Source organism: Berghia stephanieae, chromosome 8, assembly GCF_034508935.2.
Source record: "Berghia stephanieae isolate SIO BIC M18660-M18661 chromosome 8, UCSD_Bste_1.3, whole genome shotgun sequence".
In the NCBI taxonomy this organism is placed as follows: domain Eukaryota; kingdom Metazoa; phylum Mollusca; class Gastropoda; order Nudibranchia; family Aeolidiidae; genus Berghia; species Berghia stephanieae.
Window position 1 is genome coordinate 8,757,275 of NC_088367.1, and position 25,454 is coordinate 8,782,728.

The 25,454-nt window shown below is 38.3% G+C and overlaps 1 protein-coding gene across 1 annotated transcript in view; it reads left to right on the top strand.

Annotated features, from left to right (window-relative positions):
• Window positions 1-25,454, top strand: part of LOC144978122 (sorting nexin lst-4-like) — a 51,714-nt gene that overhangs the window by 22,930 nt on the left and 3,330 nt on the right. The window contains exons 3-15 of the mRNA XM_078923761.1: window positions 6,058-6,132; window positions 6,801-7,043; window positions 8,472-8,617; window positions 10,063-10,153; window positions 11,649-11,774; window positions 12,927-13,041; window positions 13,831-13,961; window positions 14,581-14,684; window positions 19,854-19,957; window positions 20,576-20,653; window positions 21,757-21,833; window positions 22,605-22,694; window positions 23,527-23,733. Coding sequence (XP_078779887.1) covers window positions 6,058-6,132; window positions 6,801-7,043; window positions 8,472-8,617; window positions 10,063-10,153; window positions 11,649-11,774; window positions 12,927-13,041; window positions 13,831-13,961; window positions 14,581-14,684; window positions 19,854-19,957; window positions 20,576-20,653; window positions 21,757-21,833; window positions 22,605-22,694; window positions 23,527-23,733 — 1,587 coding nt within the window. The remainder of the gene's footprint in view (window positions 1-6,057; window positions 6,133-6,800; window positions 7,044-8,471; window positions 8,618-10,062; window positions 10,154-11,648; window positions 11,775-12,926; window positions 13,042-13,830; window positions 13,962-14,580; window positions 14,685-19,853; window positions 19,958-20,575; window positions 20,654-21,756; window positions 21,834-22,604; window positions 22,695-23,526; window positions 23,734-25,454) is intronic.

The window sequence follows — 25,454 nt, forward strand, 5'->3', positions numbered from 1 at the left end:
TGGAAAGGGGGGGGGGGGGGGGGGATTTAGAAGAACAATCCCAAGTTGAAGGCCACTTCTTTTGTTTGAGTCACTTTTACTATTCCATTTTTGGGTGGGGTCATTGTCATCTATTATTGACCTCCCATGGTGGAGGCTTTTTATCCTCTATAGATTGTATGCGCTTGGCTAAGAAGCTCACAACATTGCCATCCGGGAGTATAACAGACCAACACACAAAACTGTACGTATCCATGAACGTTTATAGTCTGGTTAATACTGTTCAGTGAGCATTACTCATAAACGCGGATGGCAAAAAACAATAACAAAGACCTGAGTGACGTCATTTTCGAACTATATCTATTTTTCGAGTTGCTTTTTGTCTTTGTCATGGAATGCGATTATTTCGTTTTGTCCTCGCAAGTACAAGTACACTGATCGTGAGCTCTTGGAATCGACATCATCTGTTCCCTATTTAAACCCTTCCCCTTTGTCTTACGGTTATAACTTTTATGACTATCCCATTTTCTTCCTTTTTACTGGCGCTGAAATGTCCTCAATTTGTCGCAAGTGCCGTAAAACCCTTTACTTTAATTTTATATGTATTTACAACAACAACAAAAAGGAATACAAATTCTTTTTGAAAATCTCAAATATTTTTTTCTATTTCACGTTTCTATCCGTTCCTACTTTTCATCTTACTTTTAAATTAAATGATAATGGAGTAAATAAACTCGACTCATGCATACATAATAATATGTACGTCTGCCTGTTTCAACGTTTCAATGGCTTGTAGGGATACAGTAAACACTGTCAAATTTTACACCTACCTTGTCGTCAATTTTAATAGAGACATCTTCAACACACACTCAAGACGTCTTACCTTACAAAACAGCTGTGTGTGTGTGGGGGGGGGGGGGGGGTTTACATTGATTACCTTTCATAATACACACACACATACACACATACACACACACACACACACACACACACACACACACAGACACAGTGATTTGACACGTCAGGCCGATTATTACCAGCAGGTCTGCCTACTTGATGTTGTAAACGGTCGTAGTTGTTATTAATAGGGTCGGGGGAAAAACAAACAAGAAGACACCATTCATTATGATTACGTATGAGATGTTTGAAATACCAATCTGTCCTCCTTATCGATCAGCTTGGGGAATGGACTTCATTCAGTCTTTACAATAGATGACTGGACTTTGTTGTTGTTGATTTTGTCGTCGTCGTTGTTGTTGTCGTCGTTGTTGTTGTCGTCGTCGTTGTTGTTGTCGTCGTTGTTGTTGTCGTCGTTGTTGTTGTCGTCGTTGTTGTTGTCGTCGTTGTTGTTGTTGTTGTTGTTGTCGTCGTCGTTGTTGTTGTTGTTGTCGTCGTCGTTGTTGTTGTTGTCGTCGTCGTCGTCGTTGTTGTTGTTGTCGTTGTCGTCGTCGTCGTCATTGTCGTCGTTGTTGTTGTTGTTGTTTTTGTTGTGTTGTTGTTCTTCTTCTTTTTATTATTATTATTATTATTATTATTATTATTATTATTATTATTATTATTATTATTATTATTATTATTATTATTATTATTATTATTATTATTATTATTTTTATTATTATTATTAAGATTATTATTATTATTATTATTATTATTATTATTATTATTATTATTATTATTATTATTATTATTATTATTATTATTATTATTATTATTGTTGTTGTTTATTATTATCATTATTATTATTGTTATTATTATTATTATTATTGTTATTATTATTATTGTTGTTGTTATTATTATAATTATTTTCATCATAATACAAGGATGGAAATACTTGGAATTCTCGGATTGAGTTCAAGTTATCCCCTAGGGCAAAGTTACCCATCAGACTGTACCCTACATACAATTACAATGTCCAGAATTTTACTTTTTTAATCTCATTTGAATTTGACGTGTCAATGGTTTACGCCCACCACTTAGCTTTTAGTGTGTGTGTGTGTGTGTTTGTGTGTGTGTTTGTGTGTGTGTGTGGGTGGGTGGGTGTGTGTGTGTGTGTGAATGAGAGAGAGATGAGGTGTGGGGAAGGGGGAGTTGGCGGGGGGGGGGGGGGGGGGGGTTAATTGGTAAACAATCTGAAATGTATGAAAAAAAAAATATGAAGGTGAAAGGAGCTGACCAATACATGAAGGTGAAAATACAAAGGCTATTACTAGATTATTCACTATTCTTAATCATTACCCAAAAAAAAATTGAGCTTTTATAGAGCGCAATATCCACTAAACGTGCTCAAAGCGCTTAACAAGGGGTCCCTGACCAACAGCAACATTTAACATGTAAGACGGGACATGACGCGTGGTAGGCGATACTCATTTTACATGCGATTACGGTGAGAGAATGTGAGTAAAGAGTCTTCTCCGCGGACTCAACTATGCGCCGAGCGAGGCTCGAACCCAGGACCTTCCGATCCTAAAGCTGTTTCTCTCTCTCTCTCTCTCTCTCTCTCTCTCTCTCTCTCTCTCTCTCTCTCTCTCTCTCTCTCTCTCTCTCTCTCTCTCTCTCTCTCTCTCTCCACCCTCTCAAATCTAAAAACCAAACCAAACTAAAACAAACACAAATGGCGGTATCAGCGATGGGACCAGGGCTTCAACTTGAAGCTGTAGCTGCTGTCTGTCTTGTTGACAATAAATCGAACTGAGTATGTATGGGCTTTAATAGGACTAAGCTGTCAGGCAACAATGAAACAGACAGCGTATAACTGGGTTTTCACATTATATTCCAGTAAACTGGGTTTTCTCATTATATTCCAGTAAACTGGGTTTTCTCATTATATTCCAGTAAACTGGGTTTTCACATTATATTCCAGTAAACTGGGTTTTCTCATTATATTCCAGTAAACTGGGAATATAATGAGAAAACCCAGTTTACTGGAATATAATGAGAAAAACCAGTTTACTGGAATATAATGAGAAAACCCAGTTTACTGGAATATAATGAGAAAACCCAGTTTACTGGAATATAATGTGAAAACCCAGTTTACTGGAATATAATGTGAAAACCCAGTTTACTGGTAAACGTTTTCATTTGACAAATTTGAAGTGTATAATGAGTACCTGGAAGTTGGCAGCTTGTCTCTGTCGGGGGAAAAGAAAAAAAAAATTAAATTCGCCTAACAGGCGTCATGTTCAAGAGTCAATTGTGCACGTGTATGGTCAGTGTGTGCATGTGTATGTAGCCTACGTGAGTGTGGGATGTGTACGTGTGTATGTCCAATATACTATAATTGTATTTTATATTGTTATCAATGTGAACCAGACTGAATTTCGTTGGACAATAACGTTCTATTATTATTATTATTATTATTATTATTATTATTATTATGATTATTATTATTATTATTATTATTATTATTATTATTATTATTATTATTATTATTATTATTATTATTATTATTATTATTATTATTATTTATTTATTTATTTATTTATTTATTTGATTACAGTAAGTGAACAGACGCTTTGATGTTTAAAGGATTTTTATTTATGAATTTAAAAAAACAACTAGTGTAGTTGTTTATAGGAGGCCACTGTGATGGGAGAAATTAATCTCTATTTAACCCAATGTCGCATTGACGGTGTTTTGTTGTCCTTGTAGGATAGGACTCGATGTGGTGATGATGAATGACGGCGTCACTGGTTAAAATGAAGTAAACGATTGTTGTGGTATAGAGGGGTTTGTGTATTACTATTACTACTTATGGTGATGGGTTAGGATGTGTGTGTGTGTGTGTGTGTCGCGCGTGTGTGTGTGTGTCGTGTGTGTATGTGTATGTATGTGTGTGTGTGTATGTATGTGTGATGTTGACTATAAAATTGCTTTGAAGTATGACTGTTAATGGCCATTGGCTTGCTTGCTTGATGTCACAATTTAGTGTGTCAGTTTTTGTTTGTTTTTGGGGGTCCACTAATCTCTCTCTCTCTCTCTCTCTCTCTCTCTCTCTCTCTCTCTCTCTCTCTCTCTCTCTCTCTCTCTCTCTCTCTCTCTCCCTCTCTCTCTCTCTCTCTCTCTCTCTCTCTACCCCTCTCTGTCTACCCCTCTCTCTCTCTCTCTCTCTCTCTCTGTCTCTCTGTTTCTCTCTCTCTCTCTCTCTCTACCTCTCTCTCTCTACCCCTCTCTCTCTCTATCTCTCTCTCTCTCTATCTATCTATCTATCTATCTATCTATCTATCTATCTATCTATCTATCTATCTGTATCTATCCTTCTATCTATCTGCCTTGTTTAGGCTTTGTATTTGAAATTTATTTATTTATTTATTTATTTTTATCAAGGCTCTTACAGTTATCAGTTGACATGAAAATCCTTACGTTAGAAATCATGTCATATTTAACCCTTTTCCTAGATAATATCTCCGTCATTTCTCAATGGTCTTATTACATTTATTGTGTATTTTATTTTATTTTACGGTTATGGTTTTTGTTTCATTATTTTTGGAGGGCAAACCTCTTACTCTCAAGATTATCTGTCCTTGCTGGGTTGTGTCAAGCCTCCACTTATATGTACTTCGTTGATAACATTTTTATGTCAAATTCAATTTTTTCCCTCTTAATTCAGATTTAAAATATAATTTTTACAAATATTAAGAGGAAAATTGATTGATTTTTTGTTTTGGTTCAAATGTTTTTTTGTTTGTTTTTTTTTTTTTTATGTAAGTCCAAATTTAAATACATGACAAGATCAATTCTTTCTTTCTTTCTCTTATTTTTTTTTTTGGGAGTGTTTACATAGCACAATATCCACTAAACATGCTCAAAGTGCTTGACAAGGGATCCCTGATCAACACGTAACATGTAGAACGAGACATTGGCGCCTGTTTGGCGATATTACAATTCTTTTTCCAACAGAGACAACGCTGGTACTCATTTTACACCTGAGTACAGTGAGGGAATGTGAGTAAAGAGACTTTTCCAAGGACTCAACTATGCGCCGCGCGAGGCTTGAACCCAGGACCTTCCAATCAGAAAGCAAAATTCAGAAAACAGTCATGACGTCACTTCCCTCGTAATGACGCATAGTAAGTGGTTCTAAAGTATCGGATCAATGGCGGACGCCATTATCTCCATCACCACCCTTATGAAATACATCTCCGAAGACCATAAAGGTGTATCCAGAGGAGAAAAACTTTATAAATCTGATCATGTTTTGACTTCCATACATTTTTCTACATGAAGAATTATAAAGTACCAATTTTGTTTGTTTAGAACCCAGCTGCTGGTTTCTGGTTGGACGTGACATCAGACTATTGAATCCTATTAGGATTACTCAGTAACATGTTTAATTTGCTCTCTCTATCTCGTATACCAATTCCTTAACTTACTCAATCCTAGAGATTTTTGCTTCTTTTCAAAATTGGAAAAAATGTATTAAAAATGAGAATGTATATAGATAGTTTACTTCAACTACCATTCACATGTAAAAATTAAAAACATTAGCTTTGATATTACGCCTATAATTTGTCTCATAAAAATGTAATAAATAGGCATGGGGTAAAGGTGACCCAGGTAAACTACGGATGTAGTCGGTGTTAGGGTTGAGTGGGTTGAAGTGTGATGAGTCACGCCCAACAGAGACAACGCTGGTACTCATTTTACACCTGAGTACAGTGAGGGAATGTGAGTAAAGAGACTTTTCCAAGGACTCAACTATGCGCCGTGCGAGGCTTGAACCCAGGACCTTCCAATCAGAAAGCAAAATTCAGAAAACAGTCATGACGTCACTTCCCTCGTAATGACGCATAGTAAGTGGTTCTAAACTATCGGATCAATGGCGGACGCCATTATCTCCATCACCACCCTTATGAAATACTTCTCCGAAAACTACGGATGTAGTCGGTGTTAGGGTTGAGTGGGTTGAAGTGTGATGAGTCACGCAATTCTATTCATTTGTTCCCCATTTGCATTTGGACTTGCAAGAGTCTCAGTTAAACATCACAGGTAAGTTCGTTAAATTTTGAAATTTTTTGCATACTTTCACAAACTTTTGAAGTCTCACGTGATTGTTATCTTTTCTCTTTTTGTCTCAAACAGGACATTGGAGATGGCTGGTGGGAGGCACGCAATCAGAGTGGGGAACAGGGACTCATCCCAGAGACCTATGTCGAGGTAGGTAAAATAAATGAGTTTTTGTATAGCGCAATATCCACTAAATGTGCTCAAAGTGCTTTACAAGGGGTCCCCGGCCAACAGCAACATTTGACATTTAGGACAGGACATGACGCCTGTAGGCGATGTTACACAATTGTTTCGGACAGAGACAACGCTGTTAACGGCAAGGTACTCATTTTACACCTTAGTACAGTGAGAGAATGTGAGTAAAGAGCCTTCTCCAAGGACTCAACTATGCACCGAGCTAGGTTAGAACCCAGGGCCTTCCCTACCGAAAGAGAATGTCATAATACTAGACCACATAGCCTCACAGGTAGATCAATCAATGTCTAATGAAATCAAATAAGCTCAGTTGGTAGAACACTCGCTTCACACGCAAAAGGACCAAGATCGATCCTGGGCGCAGTTGAGAAAGAGACAATGCTGTTAACGGCCAGGTACTTAATTTACACCTGAGTATGGTGAGAGAATGTGAGTAAAGAGCCTTTTCCAAAGACTCAACTATGCACCGCTCTATCTGGACTCGAACCCAGGACCCTCATGATCCGAAGGCAAGTGTCATACCACTAGACCACATTAGCCAACACAGTAGGCGTCTCAATGTTTATCATATTTTGTTTATTAATTTATAAGCTTGTTTTGTTTTGTTTTTCTTGTTGGAATAGGTTGTATCTGTACCAGAACCCCAGTTCCCCCCTCCCCCTCCCCCCATGGTGGCTGGTCACGATGCTCAAGACGGCGGTATTCCTTCAGCACCCCCTCTCAGTCTGCCAACCAATGGCTATGGGGGTGGTGGTGGGGGCTATGGGGGAAGTGCCCTACCCACCCAGGATTCGATAGATGATTGGGATGATGAATGGGATGACGATGAGGATGAGAGGTCGAGTAATAGCACGTTGGGACAACAGGTAGGTGGTAGTGGCGGTGGTGGGGGTGATGGTGATGGTGATAGTGGAGGTGGTGATGTTGATGATGGATTTGGATGGTTATGACGATAATGATGTTGATGGTGGTGGTGGTGGTGGCTGTCATAATGATGATGATGATGATGATGGTGGTGGTGGTGGTGGCTGTCATAATGATGATGATGATGATGATGGTGGTGGTGGTGGTGGCTGTCATAATGATGATGATGATGTTGATGGTGGTGGTGGTGGTGGCTGTCATAATGATGATGATGATGATGATCAATGTGGATGATGACGACTATAATGGTGCTGGTAGTGATGATGATGTTGAGGATGGTGGTGGAGATGACGATAATGGTGATGGTGGGGGTGGTGGAAGTGGGGATGATGAATGTGGATGATAATGACGATAATCACGATGGTGATGGTGGTGGTGGTGGAAGTGGTGATGATGATGATGACGAATATGATGGTGTAGGTGGTGGTGACGATGATGACAATAATGATGATGGTGGTGGTGGTGGAAGTGGTGATGATGATGATGATGAATGTGGATAATGATGACGATAATCACGATGGTGATTGTGGTGGTGGTGGGAGTGGTGATGAGGGTGAATGTGGGTGATGACCATGAGGAAGAGGATGAAGATTATGTTGCTACTGCTTTGATTTGCTGCTGTTGCCAATGATGGCGATGATAATTATGATTTGATGTTGTCATGGAATATCTCCAATAGAGACCTTATCAAGCCATAATAGGCCACACTTTGTTCCCCTGCTGGTGCCATCATTATCATAGATCCGCACTGCTCAACAAATAATAGAAACCTACATAAGCGGCCGGTTTTGAAAGGCAAAAACAACAATGAAATCCAATCCTACTTTCTACAAAAAAGACTATAAATTGAACCATTTGAATCATTTCTTTCATCAGAACATTCAATTGGCCCTAGGGGGGTATTTTAATTGAGATTTTGCTCCAAATTCGAATGTTGCTTTGTCTTAGCTTGTCATTCTCATGCTGCCTCAATCAGGTGTCAGCCATTTGTGACGGAAATGCGAATATAGCCTCAGCGCTCACAGAGTTAAGGACCTAAAGTCTTATATTTTCAAAGGTACAGTGCTATACAAGATTTCATCATTATGATTTAGATAAATAATATTCCCTCTCTTCATTCCATCAGAGAAATTTGTCTCTAGGGTCTATTCCAAGGGAAGACTGGAATAACCCAGGCATCAGCCACAGTGCAGCGCTGCAAATTGAGCTAAGGCGAGGTGACTTGCTCAAGGCCACACAGCACAGCGGCAAGTTATCAAACTTGGTACTTTTCGGGTATGCAGCAAAGACTGTACCGCTAAGCCACGCAATAATTTAATATTCAACCCTCATTATCCCCTCCCCCCCCCCCCCTTTTTTTTTTTTTGTAGGAACCTCCACAACAACACCTACAGGGTCAAGGTAACTTTGGTTTGTCAGCGCCAAAGAGGGAGGGAAAACAGCTGTCCCCAACTGGAGGAGGTGCTGGAGGTGCTGAGATGTCCAAATATGGAACGGTCAAGAGTAGTTTTAACAGGTGATCGCGGCTGCTGTACTGTTGTTTCAAGATGCAAGTATGTGTTACAGTGAATGACATATCAGTCGGATGGTGAAAAGTTTTTGAACTGAGATATTGCCAAGTTTAGTTAGAAGGTCAATTTTAAAAAATCAAAAATGAGTTCTTGTCATAAGTGATTAAATCAACCCTTTTTGTACACCTTCGGGAAATATCAAAGATTAATTTCACTTCCTAGATATTTTTTACAGCTAGTCAAGTTGAAAAAGTATGAAATTTGAGAAAAGTTGATGGATACCTTTCTGATACATCTGACTATAATTTCATGAAAAATCACCCGATTTACTTCAAATTAAAATTAAAATGCTCTTGTGAGCATATTCTCTCAGAAAATGAAAAAAAAAAAAAAGATGCAAGTCCAAAATTTTCACCTTCCAACTGATTATGTCGTGGACTGACACACATCTGAAGGAAAAAAACTCTTGATTCTCAAGGGTTAAAAGAAATTGTTATTACACTGTTCATACTTACATTGTTTTGTGTTTTGAATTTATATACATGTATTTTGATTGGGTCATACTTACATTGTTTTGTGTTTTGAATTTATATACATGTATTTTGATTGGGTATTTTATCGCCCCATATTTCTTTTAAAAAACATACGATCTTTAATCCCATAAAAATACTTTATATTGAACTTTTATAACTATTAAAAAGGATGTTTCAAAATTAACATTATTACATCCCCTTTGATAATGATAAAGTATTGGACTTTCAATAAGCGGGAAGGAGGAAAAAGGGATGCCCAAAGACTAGATGGTTGGATAAGGTACAGGACGATATGAAAGAAATGGGCCTGGAGGAAGATGATGCTCTGAACCGAGATGCATAGACGTGGCATTCATTATGGCAACCCTGAAAATTGTGGGATAAGCTGAAAGAAGAAGAAGAATAATGATAAAGAGAGGTTGTCCGTTATAGGCCCATAAACGCATGCTTGTGTATTGGAACCGTAGCAACGAGGGGTGCTACTTTTTGGAGGCCTTGAACTTTGATGACACAGATTGCAGAAAGGAATGGATGATGGGACACAGTGACATAATGAGATGTGTAAGAATCCAATCAAATGGTTTGTCAATTAATTAAAAGTTCCATTAAATAATTACACAATCTCTGAATTTATTCCAGAGTAATCTTTGCTGACTTGTTGTTTTTAAATGGGAGATGTAATAAAATTATTTTTTAACTCGTATTGGGTTTCAGCTCTGGCTCTTGATAATACTGCCTTTTAATTAAGGAACACAGTATGTGTTATATGGTTAACATTGCATGTACTCTGTTTTTAAAAACAACGGTAGAATATCACTCCTAAAAGTTGTGCTTTATTCAAGAACTTGATGCTGAAAACCAATTCAAGCTCAAAAATGTGTAAATGAAGACATAATATTTCCATTGTTGTCTTTCAGATTTTCCCAGTTTGCCAAGACAGGCGGTGAATCGTTCCTGATGGGTCAGGCAGACGAGAGGGTCCCAGAGAGTGACAGGATTAGAATTGTGGTAAGAAAACATGTCGCTTCTTACAAGGGCTGAAGTTTGAATCTTGGTTTGCTTTGTCTGGGTGGGTAATTTGACCTCCCATGGTGGTCAGGAGGCCACTTCCTGTGTCTTCTATCCCCCTGTATCTGTTTTCTGAGTTGCTTTCTGGGGGTTTTAACACTACTTCCATCATGGACTGTGGATATTGATATTCACCGATGTAACCCATTCGTCTTTACATTGATGTCAAACTGAGGTCTTTCCAACGAAAACAGACGATTTAAAAGAAACGTCTAATGGGTATTGATAAAAAACGACTCCAAATTTGATTTATTAGAAGTTAGAACTGATTTTCATTTTTATTTTACATATTGATATAGAGAGATTTTTTTATTTTTTTTTGGAAGGACTTCTGTACTTTCACAGTACGCCTAAAGAGGGGATTTTAACAAATTATTGTCAGGGGAAAACCCACGAAACCTTAACTAAAGATACTACGGGCAGCGTGGCTCACCGGTACAGTCATTGCTTCATACCTGAAAGGTGCCGAGTTCGATCACTCGCCGCTGCGCTGTGTGACCTTCAGCAAGTCACCTCACTCTAGCCCAATTTGCAGCGCTGCACTGCGGCTTACACCAGTCTTACCTTGGAATAAACCCTAGAGACAAATTCCCCCGATGGGATAAATAAAGGAAATTTTATTTGTTTTTATCTATTTAGTTATTTTAAAGTTATTTTATAGCTGCTGATTGTACTGATAAAATCAGGACAGTCCCGATTTGGCAATCTGAGAACAATTTACTGAAAAAAATAAAATTGGACTGTTTATGGGTACGGAAATGTACCCTTGGTTTTCCCCCCAGGATTATGAGTTTTTGACTAGCCAATGTACATTGGAACAGGAAAAAAACTCGAGATCTAGATTATATGTGTCAGTGCATGACATAGTCTGTCGGAAGGTGGAAGGTGAAAATTTTAGATTTGCATGTTTTTCATTTTCTGAAAGAATATGATCCCCAGAGCATTTTAATCTTTATTGGAGGTAAGTCAGGTGATTTTTATGAAATTGTGGTCAGATGTATGGGAAAGGTATCCAGCAACTTTTCTCAAATTTCATACTTTTTCAACTGGACAAGCTGTAAAAAATATTTAGAAGTTTAATTAGGCTTTGATATTTCCCAAAGATGTACAAAAAGGGTTGATTTAATCATTTATGACTAGAACTAATTTTTGGATAAAAATTGACCTTCTAACTAAACTTGGCAATATCTCAGTTCAAACCTTTTCACCATCCGACTGATTACGTCATTCACTGTAACATTTTATACAATAGTCCAAACAATCTGTTGTGTTTGGGTCTTGACCGTATAGTGCACTAGGGTGTCCTGTTGTAGATCTTTGATGAGTTGGCTGCTATTTCAGTCACAAGTTTTCCCGTTGGAACGATTGATCTGGCTGGCACAACTACCACTGGGAAGTATTTTACATTAAACGCATGCAATCTTGACTATTTCAGGAAACAGAGGATGGGCCGATGTGGTTGTATCAAGACAGCCCTTACACGTGTACCGTTACGTCACCCAAGAAAGAATCCAAGATGAAGGGACTCAAGAGTTATATCAGTTACCAAATCACTCCCTCTGTAGGTTTCTCTCTTTTTTAGATTTTGTACATTTTTGCCTATTGCTCATGTTACAATCTCAATAAGATTAAAACAAAAATGAATATAACAGCTTCAAAAAAGAACAAAATACCAAACACAGAACGTTTCAGATTCAAATCCCTTCTTCAGCCAACAACAAAAAACGAGAAAGACATAAATACATTACTAAATTCCAAATAGATCACAGATATTTTTTAGGTACTCTCTGTAGAAAAATCTTGATAGATAAATATTCATACCAATACCATTCTTTAGTAATGGTATGAACATTTCTATAGCTGTGTCGCTGAATTGACCTCGTGGTGTCACAAGCGTAATATAAAAGTCTTTTATTATATTTTGAAAAGAAATTTGGTAATTAAAAAAAAATATTATTAAACGATTCAATTAGATAGTAATTTTGAATAATTTTTTTGTTTATCAATATCGTTGTAAGTCGACGCTCAATTAGATAGTAATTTTGAATCATTTTTTGTTTATCAATATCGTTGTAAGTCGACTCAATTAGATAGTAATTTTGAATCATTTTTTGTTCATCAATATCGTTGTAAGTCGACGCTCAATTAGATAGTAATTTTGAATCATTTTTTGTTCATCAATATCGTTGTAAGTCGACGCTCAATTAGATAGTAATTTTGAATAATTCTATGTTATATTCCTTTTTTAGATTTTTTCATTGTGTACATTTTTGCGTATTGCTCTTGTTACAGTCTCAATAAGATAACAACGTAATAAGATCTAAACCAGGCCTATCTGGCAGCCTTTGGTGGCCGGTTGCAGTGATAGATAACTGATATTCTTTCGTAATGGTTTGAACATTTATATAGCCTTGTTGCTGAAATTTCCTTTTGGATGAATAAAGTACATTATTATTATTATTATTATTATTATTATTATTATTGTTATTATTATTATTATTATTATTATTATTATTATTATTATTATTATTATTATTATTATTATTATTATTATTATTATTATTATGACCTAATAGTTTCACAAGTATAATATAAGAGTCTTTATTATATTTTTAAAACAAATTTGGTAATTAAAAATAAAATAATTTATTGAATGATTCAGTTAGATAGTAATTATGAATAATTTTTTGTTTTTCCTTTCCTTATTTTCCAGTTTAGCAATATCGTTGTAAGTCGACGCTATAAACATTTTGACTGGCTCCATGAACGGTTAGAATGTAAATTTGTGTGTATACCAATCCCACCATTACCTGACAAAGCTGTCACAGGTGAGTCATGCCACGGCATTTTAGAGTACATATACTGTAGTAGGGTCTCTCTCTTACTCTCTTTTTCTCTCTGTCTCTCTCTCTCTCTGTCTCTCTCTCTCTCTCTCTCTCTCTCTCTCTCTCTCTCTCTCTCTCTCTCTCTCTCTCTCTCTCTCTTGTGCATACGAGTTCCCCTCCCTCCCCCATATGTAGAAAGTGACATGAGATCTTCCCCTGTTTTCTAACACACCCTTTTACACAATCACTGCCAGTTTGTATTTGGGGGGTGGGGGGAAGAGGTCGGACAATATCTCGACTTAACCTTGGATTGATTGCTCTCATAAAGAAATCTTTTTATTAAATTAAATTAAATTGAATAAATTTCCCTTTATTCATCCCATAGGGGAAATTTGTCTCTAGGGTCTATTCCAAGGGAAGACTGGAATAACCCAGGCGTTAGCTGCAGTGCAGCACCGCAAATTGAGCTAGGGAGAGGTGACCTGCTGAAGGTTACTCAGTGCAGTAGCGGGTGATCAAACTCGGTACCTTCCGGGTACGAAGCAAAGGCCATACTGCTGAGCCATGCTGCTCCCTCTCTTAGGACTCGGAAACGTAGTTATAGACTCAATGAATATTCAAATGGCCCTGCCCTAGAGTAAGCTTCCCTGCACATACGCATTGACTTCAAACGTGAAACCTTTAATTTTAAAAATTAAACCTGAGTCTTATGAAGCAAATATTCCGGTGTATTTTTTAGACAATTTATTAATCGTCCCAGCTTCTGCTTGTTTCTTTCATTGACAACAACAGGTCGATATGAAGATGACTTTATCCAAGAGAGAATGCGTGCCTTACAAGCCTGGGTGAACAGAATGGTCAGACACCCGGTCATCAGCAGGAGCGACGTCTTCCATCATTTTCTCACATGTACCGATGACAAGGTGAGGGAAACGTCTTCCAATTTTCTACACGATCAGGGCTTGACATGGGGATGGCAAAAGGTGTTGTCAGGCATCCAAGGAAAAAAAAACAGAAACAAACAAAAAAAACCCCAAAAACTAGAGCTTTTATACAGCGCATTATCTACTAATCATGCTCAAAGCGCTTTACAAGGGGTCCCTGACCAACAGCAACACATAACATGTAGAACGCCTGTTAGGCTATATTATATAGGTGACTTTTTCTCTTTTTTTTTTTCCCTTTGAAACTACGAATTACAAAAAAATTTCAAGTCGGCAGCTCTGCTTTTTAACTCAGTCAACCCTAACACCGACTATATCCATTGTTTACCCGGAATATCCATTGTTTACCCGGGATGGGGTTACTTTTACCCCATTTCTTATTTATTATATTTTTCTGATACAAATTATAGGCGTAGTATCAAAGCTATTGTTTATTTTCATTTTTACATGTTCATGGTAGTTGAATAAAACTATCCATAGATATGCTCATTTTTAATGCATTTTTTTTTGTTGTTAAAAAGTAGCAAAAATCTAGGATTGAGAGATAAGACGACTAGCCTGTACGCCAAATGACCATGCATTTCTTTTCTTTATTCAGAAATGGAAGATGGGCAAAAGGAAAGCGGAGAAAGACGAATTCCAAGGTGGTAAATTCTTCCAGGTCCTGTCCCCACCAGAGCAGTACTTGGACGCCAATGACATGTAAGTGGACTTACTACTACTACTACAGCATACCTGCCAACCCTGGGTGGTCTTCCTTCCCGACCTCCCATAGTGGGCAGGGAGGCACTTACTGCATCTTCTATCCCCTTATATCTGTTTTCCAACTTGCCTTCTGTCTTTTTCTTGGAATGAGATTACTTGGTTTTGTCCTGGCCTTGGCCGGATGCCCTGGCTGAGAGGGAAACAGTCAAATGTATAGTTAGTTTTGGGAAATGATATTTTTTTTCCTTGTAAATAAGCTCTCTGTTGTGCACTGTATTATGTTTTGTTTACATATGATATATGATTTGTATACATTTGAGTGTATTCCTCTTAGTGGGGACCTGTGCTTGTGTCTGGATGAGACTTTTAGGCGATCTCAAACTAAGTACTTTGATAGTGTGCTCTTGGAATCTACATCTGATTCCTATTTGAACCAATTCCCCTTTGTCTCACCTTTTCTTGGGTGCTTTATTCTAGAACTTGTTACTATCCCATTTTCTTCCTTTTTACTGACACTGATATGACCTAAATGTCTTGGAAGCGCCGTAAAACCCTTAAAAACAGACAAACAAAACATACCTGCCAACCCTTCCACTTTTAGCGGAATCATTCCTATTCTCCACTCTTCCTGTTCCACTATTCCATTTTTTCTAAAATTCAATTTTTTTTCAATAAAGGATGATGATGATGATGATGATGATGATGATGATAAGGAGAAATAAATGAAAGGGGGTTAAAAGGGTGAATTTTTTATTTATTTTTTTGTAATGATTGCCAAAAGGGAGATAAGTAGGAAAATTAATTGTCCTCTTTTCCCCCTTCCCCATTCCATTTCATGTGATTTGTAGTTTTACCAGTTGCACCCGAATACTGTCTTTATGTGTTTGGTGGCAAAGTTGGTGGTCACTTTGGTACAGAATTATCCATTGTTAAAAGATTCCAATTTTTGTCTCAAATTCCTATTTTCTGACGTTCTGATTCCACTTTTGGAAGGGTTGGCACATCTGACTTCAGTGTTAGGAAAAAACTTATTCATGTGCAAAACAAGGCTTTAGAATGGAAGTGCTCTAGGCAGAGGTAATTTTTCATATGAAATAAAATAAAATTAGATAAATACAGAAGCCTTTATGTAGCGTCCACCCAGCAGAGATTGGGTAGCTGGGTCTGTAAGATCTGGTGGAAAGTACTTTGCATCCTATCTAAAGGGTAGCAAGAACTCTCTATTGTCCGTTTCACGCCAAAGAACCTGGGATAAACTCCGGCTCCACTGGCCTAAAGGCTACTTTATGTAACACAATTATACTCAATGTGCTCAAAGCACTTTACAAGGGGCCCCAAACCAACTGCAATGCTCAATATGTCACATTAAGGGATGATTACTAGTGCGGGGCGGTCCTTGGCAAGCTTAAGGACCACGGTCCTACGGTCCTTGGGAAATGAAGACCGCAAGGACCGGTCCTTTTCGACATTGAACATTCCTGAGAGACTGTTGGAAATTCGAACCGGTTTGACCTTTGAGAGCGTGGGATCGTTCATTCTTGAACCGTTAAAGACCGCTACACGATGAAAACCGTGGCCTACAAGAGTAAAACACACGGAGTAGTCACACTCATTTCAAATTGTAACCTAATTAGAGAAGAGGGGTGATGCCTTCTTTATTTGCTCACCGTACTTCATTGTTACTTCGATAATTTAATAAAATTTGAAATTTATCCCCATTAACGGAGATAATGGCATCGCCCAAGGCGTTGATCGAGTTGTTCGTGGCATTGATACACACACGCAACTCCTACCCCCCCCCCCCCACACACACGCACACATTAGAGGGCAGCGAGCATTGAAGAGTAAGAGAGAGACGTGAAGTTATAATAAGAGGGGGTGGATGAGGTGATAAGAGGGGTCGATGGTGACTTTTCACCAGATCTAACAAACTCAGCTACCCATTCATTGCTGAGTAGACAGGGATTCAGAAAAAAATCGACTGCACCCGGGATCGATCTCTGGCCCTTTGCGTATAAAGAGAGTGCTCTATCAACTGAGCTATCGGGGTCCCCAAATATTCTATTGGACTTTTTTAAAATTCAGACGTTATAACTGGGTTTTTTGGAAGGAAGAAACTAATGAAACTCATATTATTTGATTAGTAAAAACACCAAACGAAATTTTAATATTATTGTATTATTTTAAATGACAACACTGCGATAGAAAGGAGTGGTGACAAGAGATGGACAAAAGAAAACAAAAAATCGGATTTGCTACTTGCTAGGTTCGACACACACACACACACACACACACACAAACACACACATCTTTTGTAGTCACATACATTTCAAACAATAACCCATTAGAGAAGAGGGGTCATGCCTTCACCATAGATCATTGTCATTGCGATCATTATTGTGTAGTCTTGACTTACTTGACTTAGATGCCTTTCGCGTCTCGACCGAAAGATCGGGTCGCCTTGGCTGTTTCCAGTATTTCCTGTGTGAGGTGTCTCCAATATTGCCGGTCCTCTGCTAGGGTTCTCAGATTTTCAAGGTCCCCTGCCGTTATGAGACTAATGCTTTGTCCAAGTGTTGTGAGGTTTTTGTTTAGGATCACGGGGAGTGTTGTGATCGGTCTTCCTCTGAAAAGGTTCCCGTGTTTTTGGAAGTATCCCGACATGGCTTGGTTTGCTGGTATGTTTTTGTCCCTGCGTAGTATGTGACCGAAAAGTTGCCATCGTTGTTGTAAAATGTCAAGGGAGATTGGTCTTTCTTTTGTGATCTTATAGAGTGATTCATTTGAGATCTTTTTGGGGTATTTGATGTCCAGTACCCTTCTTAGCTGTGTGCGATGGAAGGCATCCAGATGTTCTTCTTCGGATTTTGTCAACGCCCAAGTGCCGCAGTTATACAGAAGTACCGGTTTTACAAGAGCATGGTACAGTTTCAGTTTGGTTTTTCTCTTTATTTTGTCACCTCTAATCCATACATTGGTGAGTTTACTGAGTGCGGCGTTTGATAGCTGTTTTCTTCTTTGTACATCCTCGGTGTCTCCAATTAGTGAGCCGACTTTCTTTGTTCTTTTCCATTCCTCTTTGTTCCTCGATATTGTTGTAAATTCGGTTTTATTGGCATTGACTTGGAGGTTATATTTCATGAGGGTATTTGTATGATGTCTATATTTGCTGGTGTTGATCCAATAAAATCGACATCATCTGCATAGGCGATTTCTCTAGGGGTTGCATTCTCAATATGAGTCGTTGGTTTTGGAATGACTTTTCGAACTTCTTTCAGAGCGTGTTCTAAGTATATTGTGAACAGAATCGGGCTCAGACTATCTCCTTGGGGGGTCCCGATGTTACTTTCGAACTGCGTCTGTTTTGTGGCCCCGTATATCCTTGGTTGTATCTTTGTGTTGCTGAGGAGAAATCGGATTATTCGGAGCTCGTCTTCGTCTACTATTTCTGTTAATATCTCCAAAAGTTTTCCTCTGTCGATCGTATCAAAGGCTGCGGACATATCGATTCCGGTTATTGTTATGGATATGTTTTCTTTGAGTGCCTTTGCTGCCAACCATTTATGTGTCCATACAACGTCCGATGTGCTTCGGTCTTGGCGAAACCCGCTTTGGCTATGTGATAGATAATTTTCTATTTTCGGTCTAATTCTGTTGAGGACAATAGTTGACAGTGTTTTTCTTATGGTATTCAGTAATGTTATTGGGCGCAGGTTGTTTACGGGTCCTTTCGTTTTTCCTGGTTTTTGTATTGTAATTAGGACACCGCTGTTTATGTCCCAGTCTTTGTGTGTTGAGAATGTTTTGTTCATTATGTTTGCAATGCTCAGATCCAGGGAGAGGGTACCGCATTTCAGCAGTTCAGCGGGAATTTCATCTTCGCCTGGGGATCTGTTATTGTTTAGGCACTTTATGCTATTTCTAACTTCAGTTGTTGTGATGCGGTTGTTTAGGTCTCTAGGGTTTCCTGAGAAGGGCGATATTTGTGAGACTTGTTTGTGAAATTTCTGCTGGAAGTGGTCAGTTACAATGTCAAGGATATCGTTGGGATTTGTTGTCTGTTTGCCAAATTTATCCTGTAGTTTTGGGTTCTCGAATGGTTTTCGGTTCAGAGATTTCGTCGCTTTGAACATAGACGATGCGTTATTTTTGGACTTTTCTATGTCTTCCACTTTTTTGTCTAATTCCTCGTTTCTGTGTTTTATTGTAAGTGATCGGATTGAATGCAGTATTTTGTTTCGTTCCGTTTTCAGGTTTATTATTTCTTCCGAGTCTTTCGTGTTTTGTATCCTGATCCTAAGTTCTTTTTGTTGCCGCGATAGATCGTTAATAGCGATGTTAGGCGTTCGATTTGGTTTGTTCTTAGTTGTAATAATAGAGCCTGCACTTTCTTCCCCCGCATATTTCATTGCCGCTTGCGTCTCTTTCCATTCATTGTTTGGATTACTGTTTTGCTTTATTTTCCATAGACTTGAGTTAAGTTCATATTGGTAATGAATGCGACATTCTCGCTCATTTACTATTTTTACCGTGTTTATTTTGACTGCCGTTTTACCTTTCTGTCTTCGTTGTCTGTACACATTTATGTTGAAATTCGTTGTAAATTTTGAAATTTACCCCGTATAATGGAATCGTCCAAGGCGTGCGCCTCCTGTTCCCCCCATCTCACACACGAAAGGGCGGTTTGCGGAGTGGAGGTTGGTGGTCGTCTGCCTGTATGGTCGTCTGTGTCGTTTAGTGTATGGCAAAGGGGGTGGGTGCGATTAATTAAGTGGGATGGGTGGTGATTGGTGGAAGATAGGCAACCGAAGCAACGAATCGCTGGGGAAGTAGTAGGCTATGGCACGAGACCGTAGGACCGTGGTCCTTGCAAGGACCGCCCCGCACTAGTTGAAAGGTGATAAGAAGTGAATAAGAAGTGAGGACCGGCGCCGGTCTTCCCCTCTGGGACCGGTCTTCGGTTCACAGCTAAAAGACCGTCGGACCGCGGTCCAGACCGGTCTTCAGCGCGGCACTAATGATTACTATCAGACTGATGCATATGGAATTCAGTTTCTTCATTTTTAATCTTGATATTTTTTTTTTAATGAATGTTTCCTGACAACGATCCTATGTTTTGTTTTGTTTTAATTCTTTATTGAAAAAATTTTTTTTTCTTTTTTTTAGAGAGAAAAAGATGGAAGTATTTTGTAAAATGGTAAACAGCATGACAGAGAACACGAAGCATTTGATGATTGTACACCAAGAAAATGCAAAGAAACAATTTGGACGTAAGTAGTAAAAGCAAGATGAATGTTTATTGTCATAGCAGCCGTTGTTTGGAAGAAGAAAAATAAAATTATTCAAAATTTTTCATTCCAATTCAGGTTTGGTTTATTTCTGATTTTTTTCCCCAGTATTTTGAGAATTTTTGAAGTTTAATACAAATCCTTTTTTCCTGTCATTAGACAACGCTACATGTTTGTAGGATAGCGTATGAATTGAGATTTGAATCAAAATCAACATCTTCCTCATCAAACAAAACCAAATTGTTATTGTTGTTGTTATTATTATTATTATTATTATTATTATTATTATTATTATTATTATTATTATTATTATTATTATTATTATTATTATTATTATTATTATTATTATTATTATTTTTTATTATTATTATTATTATTATTACTATTATTATTATTATTATTATTATTATTATTATTATTATTATTATTATTATTATTATTATTATTATTATTATTATTATTATTAGTATTATTACTATTATTATCAAGTTTTATTATCCAATTTAAATATAAAAGATACCTATTTCTTGATCTTTCTTTCATTTAAAAAAAGATAAATGATTTGTTGACAATATTCTCTCCTTAATGTTTGAATTTCAGCTTTCAAGAGAGAATTTGAGAAGATTGGCCACGCGTACAAGGCACTTGCTCAAGCTTTCAATCTGGACAATGGAGCTCGTAAGTTTTTGATTTCTTCAATCTTTGATTGTTGTTAACAATTTTAGTGACGTAATTGCTGCTGTCTGAAAAGATTACCAGAAAATTTATATCTATCTGCTGGAAATTTTAACTCACTCAACCCTAACACCGACTATATCCGTAGTTTACCCGGGGTTTCTTTTACCCCATGCCTATTTATTACATTTTTCTGAGACAAATTATAGGCGTAGTATCAAGGCTAATGTTTTTTAATTTTTACATGTTTATGGTAGCTGAATAAAACTATCTATGCACATGCTCATTTTTGATACATTTTTTTCCAATTTTGAAAAGTATCAAAAATCACTAGGATTGAGTGAGTTAAAGATTTCCCACCAGTTTCAAGAAAACTTTCAAGTTCAGGTTCAACGTCTTTATCTGCAAAAGTCGGATTGCCCATCACTGCAGATTTGATACAATTATGTGGTGACCTTCTCCATTATTGTATTATTGAGTTGAAAGATAAATGTTTAACAGTTGACCAAATTTGTTGTTTTTGGAAATATCAAGGATTTCTGGCGGGAGAGTGTTCCATTCCTTGATTGTTCTTGGGAAGAAACTGTTTTTATATTTGTGGGTTCTGTGTGTTGGAATTGTGAACTTGCTGCTATGATAATTTCTTGTAGATGTACATTGTTTTGTAAAATATTGTGGTAGAGTTACTGCTGTTTTGTTGGAATGTAGCATTCTGTGTAGAAGTTGGAGGCGTTTTTCTTTCCACCTACTTTCCAGTGTTTTCCACTGCAGCAATTTCAGGGCCTCAGTAACGCATCCTGGTTTCGATTTTCCCAACACCGAGGGATGATGTCGAGGTCTTTTAAGCTCCTAATTTGCATTCTACGTAGTTGAGCCTCGTTGCTCTGGGGGACTTAAAACTATTTAGTGGGTATAGTATAAACCTGGTAAAGGACAAAATGAAAGAACTGGGCCTGGAGGAAGATGATGCTCTGAACCGAGATGCATGAAAGATGTGGCATTCATTATGGCAACCCTGCAAAATGCGGGATAAGCTGAAAGAAGAAGTTGTAAACTTAGAAGTTTTAAAGGCAGTTTTAAAAATGTTTTTGTTGATGTCTTTCAAGGTGCCAGGAATCTGACCTCTGCCATCGACTACACCGGAGATGCCTTTAACGATATCGGAGAAATGTTCTCTAAACAGGTATAGTCATCCATCTTGATTGTTTTAATGTATTGTTGTATATATATATATATATATATATATATATATTTCTGTAGCACTTTCCTTCTAAAAGCACATCAATGCTTTCAATAAGGAGACTAGTAGTATTGGTAAAAATATCAGTTTTAAGGTATTCATCTATTTCTTTGTAAAGCGTTTTGAGAACATTTAGTTGATATTGCGCTATATAAAAAGCTCAAGTTTTTCTGCTATGTGGTCATGTGGTATGACACTCGCTTTTGGGTTAGAAGGTCCTGAGTTTGAGCCTTGATCGGCGCATAGTTGAGTCCTTGGAAAAGGCTCTTTACTCACATTCTCTCACCCGTGCTCAGGTGTAAAATGAGTACCTGGCCATTAACAGCGTTGACTGTCAGGAAAAAAATGTAAGATAAATTCTAGCTTGATGTGTTCAGAATGTTATTTTTTAACCATGATATATCATTGATGAACATTTTCCATCACTCGTTTATTTAAAGTTCTGCCTGAATGGAATTAGATCCGTTTATTTATTCTTTCTTAATTCATTCCTCGTCCCATCTGTATTATTAGGAGTGTTATTCTTACTGTTAAATCTATTATTATTATTATTATTATTATTATTATTATTATTATTATTATTATTATTATTATTATTATTATTATTATTATTATTATTGTTATTATTATTATTTTCATTATTATCATCATCATCATTACCATCACCATGATATTCACCACCATTATTATTATAATATTCATCGAATGTTGCAGCCACCAAGAGATGCGTTTCCCCTCATCGAAGCCATCCACGAATACAAGGGTCTCCTCCACGTCTACCCGGACGTCCTCAAAGTCCACGAGGTAACAACACATTGGACATTGGAAATATGTTGATAGAATATTCCGTGGTCTTTCTGTGTTATTCATTGCTCTTAGCTATTGAGTATTTAAAATCCATGAGAATTATACTGAAATATTTAGAGACTGTTGGACCATTTTGAGTAAGAAATCCTAAAATAATACAAAAAAAATTTCAATCTCTTATCCGTGAATTACTGGGTAAAATGTAAACTTTGCTGATTGAAGCTAAATCAAAAAAGATAGTGATTTAGAAATTTATCTCCGTTTTATTAACTCTTTAAGCGCCGAGGCTATATTCGCATTTCCGTCACAAAATGGCTGACACCTGATTGAGGCAGCATGACAATGAAAAGCTAAGACAAAGCGACATTCAAATTTGGAGCAAAATCTCAATTAAAATACCCCCTAGGGCCAATTGAATGTTCTGATGAAAGAAATGGTTCAATTTATAGTACTTTTGTAGAAAGTAGGATTGGATTACATTGTTGTTTTTGCCTTTCAAGACCGACTGCACTGTGCAGCCATTGGCCAGTATAGTAGAACAGATTCTGCTCTGGCCACACATGTGGCCAATTGTGCTGAAAGAGTTAACACAGACTACTGTCCCACACTCTCTCAGTAAATTAACGGAAGCTGAAATTATTTCACTTTTTTTTCCTCGTTGAAATGATAGAACACCATAACTGACAGATATTAGGCAGGGAATTTTTACAGAGCAAAATTAACACAAAAACAATAAATAGATAAAATTAGAGTGACAAATTCATTTCCAAAAATAAAACTCTCACATTTATGAATTTATTTAAAAGTTAATCTCCTCACCTATTTTCAGGGTGCGATTGGCAAGGCAAAGGAATGTCGCAAACTTCAGGAGGAGAACAAAATGTCAGAAGACGAAGTGAGGAACGTGATGAGACGGGCCGACACCATTTCATACGGCACCATGGCCGAGATGACCCATTTCCACCAAGAACGAGTCTCCGACTTCAAGAATATGATGCAGACGTACCTGAAAGAACAAATTATCTTTTATAAGAATGTGAGTATTGTTGTACAGTTGTGATAATCAAGTGGTCATTCTGAATCATTGGAGGCCCACGGAGCCATTGGAGGCCTATGGGACCATTGGAGGCCCACGGAGCCATTGGAGGCCCATGGAGCCCTTGGAGACCTATGGAGCCATTGGAGGCCCATTGAGCCATTGGAGGCCCATTGGAGGCCTATGGAGCCATTGGAGGCCCATTGAGCCATTGGAGGCCTATGGAGCCATTGGAGGCCCATTGAGCCATTGGAGGCCCATTGAAGGACTATGGAGCCATTGGAGGCCCATTGAGCCATTGGAGGCCTATGGAGCCATTGGAGGCCCATTGAGCCATTGGAGGCCTATGGAGCCATTGGAGGCCCATGGAGCCATTGGAGGCCTATGGAGCCATTGGAGGCCTATGGAGCCATTGGAGGCCCATGGAGCCATTGGAGGCCCATGGAGCCATTGGAGGCCTATGGAGCCATTGGAGGCCCATTGGAGGCCTATGGAGCCATTGGAGGGCCATGGTGCTGGAGTTGAACCTTGGGCTTTTTTTTATAGCAGTAACTGAAAATAGCAATTGCTTGCTACCCTTTAGATATCATTATTTCCGTTTGCGTGATGCTGTGACTTGGAAAATGCAATTCCCCCTATCCACCACCCAGGGACCCAGCGGGTTGGTGTGTTTGTCTTCTCCTGGTGCTTGACAATTCCTCCTGGCAATTGACAAGCTTCTCCTGGTGCTTGACAATTCCTCCTGGCAATTGACAAGCTTCTCTTGGTGCTTGACAATTCCTCCTGGCAATTGACAAGCTTCTCCTGGTGCTTGACAATTCCTCCTGGCAATTGACAAGCTTCTCCTGGTGCTTGACAATTCTTCCTGGCAATTGACAAGCTTCTCCTGATGCTTGACAATTCCTCCTGGCAATTGACAAGCTTCTCCTGGTGCTTGACAATTCCTCCTGGCAATTGACAAGCTTCTCCTGGTGCTTGACAATTCCTCCTGGCAATTGACAAGCTTCTCCTGGTGTTTGACAATTCCTCCTGGCAATTGACAAACTTCTCCTGGTGCTTGACAATTCCTCCTGGCAATTGACAAGCTTTCCCTGGTGCTTGACAATTCCTCCTGGCAATTGACAAGCTTCTCCTGGTGCTTGACAATTCCTCCTGGCAATTGACAAGCTTCTCCTGGTGCTTGACAATTCCTCCTGGCAATTGACAAGCTTCTGGTGCTTGACAATTCCTCCTGGCAATTGACAAGCTTCTCCGGACCCTTTCGATGCTAGTCTATAGCAAAGTACTTTCCACCAGATCTAAAAGATCCAGCTTCCCAATTACAATTACTGTTTGGTTGACTTCCCCTGGGACCGATCTCAGCCCCTTTGCTTTTGAAGCGAATGCTCCCCCCAACACACACAAACACACACACAGTTCAGCTAATTGGCGGAAATCCACAATTTCAGTTTTTCCTCGGTTCTGCTCCAATGGGTCGAGTTAATGGTGGAAGCAGCAGAGGTTGTCAAAGAACAAATTATTTGGATAGTCTGACAGTTATCGGCAGTACGGAAAAGCAAGCAAGCAAATTCCCTTTATTCATCCCATAGGGGAAATTTGTCTTTAGGGTCTGTTCCAAGGGATGACTGGAATAACCCAAGGGTCAGCCTCAGTGCAGTGTTGCAAATTGAACTAGGGCGAGGTGACTTGCTCAAGGCCACACAACGAGGCGGGTATTCGAA